The sequence below is a fragment of the Aptenodytes forsteri genome, unplaced genomic scaffold, assembly GCF_000699145.1.
Source record: "Aptenodytes forsteri isolate BGI_AS27 unplaced genomic scaffold, ASM69914v1 Scaffold50, whole genome shotgun sequence".
In the NCBI taxonomy this organism is placed as follows: domain Eukaryota; kingdom Metazoa; phylum Chordata; class Aves; order Sphenisciformes; family Spheniscidae; genus Aptenodytes; species Aptenodytes forsteri.
In genome coordinates this window covers 5497426-5503446 of record NW_008795126.1, presented here as the reverse complement: position 1 = coordinate 5503446, position 6021 = coordinate 5497426, and the positions used below count along the sequence as shown (strand labels likewise).

The 6021-nt window shown below is 36.5% G+C and overlaps 1 protein-coding gene across 1 annotated transcript in view; it reads left to right on the top strand.

Annotated features, from left to right (window-relative positions):
- Window positions 1-215: 215 nt before the first annotated feature.
- The window catches only part of WWOX (WW domain containing oxidoreductase), a 547096-nt gene continuing 541290 nt past the window's right edge, over window positions 216-6021 (top strand). The window contains exons 1-3 of the mRNA XM_009277308.1: window positions 216-284; window positions 1583-1640; window positions 2844-3022. Of these exons, the coding sequence (XP_009275583.1) occupies window positions 2953-3022 (70 nt within the window). The 5' untranslated portion in view covers window positions 216-284; window positions 1583-1640; window positions 2844-2952. The remainder of the gene's footprint in view (window positions 285-1582; window positions 1641-2843; window positions 3023-6021) is intronic.

Sequence of the window (6021 nt, the reverse complement as noted above, 5' to 3'; positions counted from 1 at the left end):
CTGCAGAACTGTGGCAATATGGAAGCCTGATAACTTCTAACAGCAGTTTTGACCTTTCTTAAACAAGGGATTGTCTTGTTTCTTTTTTTGTAGAAGACAAGCCATTTTCTGAACTGTATTTAAAAAAAAAGTTAAACTGTATTTACTGTATGAAAAAAAAATTTGATTACATCAGAAAAATTACTAGCAATTTCTTAAAATCTTAAACTTTTCCTACAGCCACCTGGAAGAAAAAACACAGTGGGAACATCCTAAGTCTGGGAAGAGGAAACGTGTCGCAGGAGGTTTGTGTTAACCTTTTGTAATGAACTGAAATTACATTACAAACATCAGCTGGAGTTTGTGCAGGAAATAGATCTCACTTTGATCTTCTAGTTGATGCTAATCACCTAGGCAAACTGAGCTTGCAAAATACAGCTGATTTCAGTGGGGCTTTACCTATGTGATCGTGTCCATGTAGAGTGATTGTTTTGCAGTTTTATGGTTTTCTTGTATTGCTCCATAAAGCCAAAGTACTAATTCCAGAATAAAGGGATTGTTTTAGTGTGGCTTGTAAAGCATATAGTCAAAGGCTGGAATTCTTTGATTGGGTTCTGATATCCTGGTGTCCATCAGATAATATTTATAGTTGGATTATATTCTCCAAAGAATATATTTCATCAAAGAATATCCCTGGCACAGAAGGAAGTCCCATTAGTTTTCATTTTACTTGTTTTCCCTAACCCAATTGAATGTTTGTGCCAGAACAGAAGACAGCCAATGTTGCAGGACACTTCCAAAAGTATATGACTTCTTAAGGACCTTGGATCAGTGCCTTAAATTAGATCTTCCCAGAAGCTTCTATATGGCATCCCTGGGGGTACTATACTGTTGACAAGCCATATTTCTTTTGGCATTGGTAATGTGACTATAACTGGAATGTTTTCAGTAGATTTTGAGCCGATTGAATTATAATTGAATACTTTTCAGCCAGGATTAGAAATACTGGGAATGCTATCTGTTAAGTACTTCCGTAGGGTCTTTTATATAAGAATTTATTTTGTAAAGATTTGTCATTTTTGTTCTTCTATCTGTCCTTCCAACTTCATAGAATCATTTAGGTTCGATTTAACGTATCCCATACCCACTTGAGGGTTTTGATCTTCCAACTTGTGGTATGTGTTACATGTAACTTTTCCTATATTTAGTTCAAAGTTTTTGCTATTTGCTTTACCAGGGATAGATACTAAACTGTGTGCAGTATAGATGTGTATGTACTAGGAAGCATGGTTGCATTTTGCTGGTTTGTGCTATAACATGAAATAATCTTTATAAAGAATTTTTAGATTATCTTTGTACTTAATATGCTGGTCATTACAGTTGTACCAGGTCTCCTGTATATTGTACTTTTATTAGAGAGCAATTGCATGTGATTAGGGAAGCAATCCTTCTTTCAAGTTCCAATATTTAAGTGCAGCAGGTAGCTGCATTGCCTACAGAAATAATGCAGAATTTTGTCACGTCTGTCTGAGAAATCACTTAAACTTCAAATCTGAGTGTACTCTAATGTCTGAAAAAAGATAATGTTTTATGTGTTTCCTAGGTCTGCCATATGGATGGGAGCAGGAGACTGATGAAAATGGACAAGTCTATTTTGTAGAGTAAGTATGTCAAAATGCAGAATATGGACAAGCAGGACAACTGTGTTTTATGTTGGGTAGCCTTTTTGAGTTACGATACTGTGACAATATCAGCTGGAAAGACAAAGAAATTGATAAGTACAACTTCAGAATCCATATGCAGATATTACAGTAGTAGCAGTGTCTAAACACTCATTTGTGGTTTTCTGAATTCTCCATGTGCACAGAAGTACTAGCTTGGGTGGCAGATTGAAGTGACTTGCACATCCACATCTCAAAATGTGAGCTGACTCTCAGGCAATGGTTACGTAGGCTTATTTTGTTTGTATACCTTTATGGATAAACTCTGTACAGATAACTTTAAAAACGTACTCAGATCTTCATGGCTGATTGTTAACATTGCAGGAGTGCTTTAAACATACAGGATGAAACAAAATTGCTACAGCTCTGACTCGCTTGCAATGTAAAGCATAGAAAGAAAAGAGGACAGGGATTGAGCTAGCAAAGATTTTTAGAGAGGTAAGGGAGGAGGAAGTTCACAGAAGTAGAAAGATTTCTGGGAACACTTGCTTTTGTATCTTTTTCAATGTCAAAATGGGGTAGTTATCTTAAACTGACTTGGCAGAATGAAGAATATTCACAGGCCAAAATAGTAAGTGTAGCCTCTCTGTCCTGTAATTAAGGGCTGAAGACTGAAAGTTGTTGCTTAGTGTCTCTTTCTGATAAATGTCTGAAGAAAACTAAAACTTGGTTTTAGAAAGGTGAGCCTGACCCAAATTTGTGCCATTTGCTGAGCTGATGAGAAGCTATTTGTTTTCAGTTGTTTGAGAAAAAAGTACTGAGCTACATTTCTCATTGGTATATTGTTTCAAGGGAGTAGCGTAGGCCCCTTTTATAGAGCTCCTAAGAGAACATGATCTTCCCTAATATAATGAGATTTTTCCCTTGACAAAATTCTGCTTTCTGTGTCAGGGGTTCACATGAAGTTCAGAATGGCGTTGTGAAGTATGTGAATACAATTATTAATGGACGCTGTCATAACTGGAAAAATGTTTGATGAAAAAAGTAATTGGGATTATTTTAACAAAATTGAAAAAATAATTTGATTTTTTTAAATTTAAATAATCCACAGGAATTGTACACAACAGTGGTTGAAATACATTTAAAATCTAAATGCAGAATACAGAAGGGTCCAAGCAGTTGAATTTTTGTGTTCTTTTGCAGCCACATAAACAAAAGGACTACCTACCTTGACCCAAGACTGGCCTTTACAGTTGAAGATAATCCAGTAAAACCTACTACTAGACAAAAATATGATGGAAACAGTACTGCAATGGAAATACTCCAGGGTCGTGACTTGAGTGGAAAAGTGGTTATAATCACGGGAGCAAATTCAGGAATAGGTAGGTTAACTTTACACATAAGGTAAAATATGGCAATCTTCATCTTACAGGCTACTTTGTTGTTTAAATATCTGTGTACTTTTGGTATTCAAACTTGGTTTGCATTATTTCCATACAAAACCTCAAGTTAGAAAACTTTGTTCAGGTTTGGGTACCACTTACTAGAAAAGCGTGGAGAATTTGGAGCTTAGGGGAGAGCTACAGCAAATACATCAGGTTCTGAAACGATTTTTGTCTAGAAAAATACTGATGGAGGCATTTTACATTATGTAACTATATAAAGGATGGCTGTGAAAGGGAAGGAAAGTTTCTTTTTATGAGCTTGGTGGCTAGGACAAGGAGTAAGGTTTGTATGGCTGCAGGGGAGTTCAGATAAAGTATTCAGAAAAACTTTCTAATCGCAGCAAGTAAACTCAGGTAAAGATTTTCCAAGGAGACTGTGGAATTTTTATCTCTGAAGGTATTTTCAAGTCAACTTGATGATGAACTTGTGTCAGTATGTCATATTTGATGCTCCTTCAGGGCAAAAAAAAAAAATGTTTATGATCTTTTGAAATCCCTGTTAGTTGTATTTTCTAGCAGGTTCATAAATCCTTTTAGACACTTAGCTTGTTTAGGTATCTGTTACACAGTATTACTTCTATAGCAGGTGAGTATTTGAGAGATTCTAATTAGCTGCTTTTGTTTCATTTTATAATGAAGCTTTGGTGCTTAGGGGCTTTGCCTTTCTTCTCAGAAGACATGATTTCTTCTCCAACTTAATTTGTGAGGCTGTTTGAAGTTTCACTCAGCAACCTGCACAGGATATGTTTTTTTCTGTGGCTTAAATTTGTGGAGGAGCCACAAATATTAAAACACTGCTGTAGTTTGGTGTTAGATTTGAACTTTTCTGGTAAATGAGGGGATCTAACTAAATCCTAGATAACTGTTAATCTTTTGTTCCCTTTTGTCGTTTGCATTTTTCTTCATGGTGGGAATACATCAATATTGGAAAAAGTCCTTATGCAAATTACTTGGTGTCTTTTAGTGCAGGATCTTGACTTAAATGAGAACATTGGAAAACCTTGGAGATGTTCTGGAAAATTGGTTAATAGCAGGACTTACCACTCTGAATTCTCTTGGTCGTTACCACTTAATTATTTAAGGGAGTGTTATCCCACAGGAGTCAGATGAAGAATTTAGAGCTTCATTGTGGCTTGCAATTTAGGCATTAACAGCACATGTCCTGCTGTCATTGCATGGTATGCTACTACAGATCGGTATTGCAGTTAGGGCATTAAGTATTGTACTTACCTGTCTCAATGAGGAATTTGTGTTTTCTAGTAAGGCTTACATTCCAGAATCTTGGTACAGCATGTCTTTACACTGCATCCAGCAGTAGAATTTGCTTTGTATGCAACTGTGCAGTCTCAGAACGCTTAAAAATTACCTCGACTCAAGTGATTTGCCTTCAGCAGGAGAAGAGCTACGTTTTAGACTTGCTGAATGAGCTGGAAGTGTTTCATACATGGCAAAAGATTAATCCAAGATGTACGATGCTTTTGTCAAAATTTTTTCCCCTGTTTCTCCTGTAGTTTATAATCCGGATTGATCACAAGTAAGCGAGCATATCCTTGCACCAGATCTTCTTTGTTTGTGACATATATGCAAAGATACGTATACGCATACATACTTTCTTAATTTCTGTTAGTAGGTGAGGGCAGGATCTCGCCCCTGGTCAGAAGCATACCAAGAAGAGTGGGAGCCTTAGTGAAATAAGCCTTGGGCTTCTGCTGCTATATGAGGGTAGGACATGAGTCCAAAACTATGATGGTGATGTAGCAAATATGCGATTAAGGTGGTGATATAGCCTATATAACTCAAAACTCTTGCATATCACGTTGCATTTAATATTGCTGTAGTCCTAAGCTTTGTGTCTGATGCTACTTACCAATTGCCATGGAGCATGGATTAAGGAGAAAGCAGTTCTAGGGTTTATGCTTCTTATGTAGTCTGTGTTCTTTTTTTCCTAGCTCTAAGGGCTTCTGAGAGAGGATATAATCTGAGCTGGGCTTGTGCTGGTTATGACTTCTGATTGACCTATTTGATGGAGAAAAACAAGGTTCAGACTCCTTGGTGTTGTGTGAAGGGAACACTTCCCCTTTGGGGTTGGCTGATAGTGTTCTTGTCCAATTAATTTGGACATAATTGGCAGAATTTGAAGTTTTCTTGAAACTGTTGTCTGAGTCTTTAAAATGTATCAGTCTTAGCTTAACTCTTAGCCATGCTTTGTGACTCTTGGCAAACTGCTTTGAACACGTCAGTGTCATGTAATGGATTGCAATGTGGAGATCACTGTGAGCTTTAATATGTCTACACAATTCTTTGGGACTCCATGTGGAAATACTAATCAGCTAGCTCAAGCGGAGTCTTCCAGTTTTGGAGCTTATTCCCCGGTTATTTCAGGATTTCAGTGCTGTGCTCCACTTTGTGTTGTAGATACTCCTTTTAAACTCTGTGTATTGTGGAGCTAATATTTCCCTCCCTGAGTATTTTGAGGTGTAAACAATTACTGTGTTTTCAGAACACTAACATGCTTTCTTTAGGAGGTAAGTGTAAATATTTGCAAGGAAATATTGCTGTCCGTTAAGTAGAAAGTGACTGAAAAAGAATGTATTACTTGTTGAGCATTTGTACTTAATATAAGAAAAAAAAATCACTCAACCCTTTCATTGCTATCAAAATTTGTTTCCATGGTATATTTTAAACTAACTTTATGGTATCTGTACATTTGTTGAGAAATTTTTCATTTCAAGATGGGTAGAACAAAGACCAAGGTACAAGTTGGTAGACTGCAGTCTATCAAAATGCAGAAAAATGCATTTTCAATTACTGCATTGCTGGATGCTCAAGATAAAGTTTGGAAAATGCTGAGAATCCCTTGAAAGATGGATGAATGTAAGTGGTTTTTTTTTTTTTTTTTTTCATCCAATTACCCTGCTTTAAGAAAGAAAAGTTAA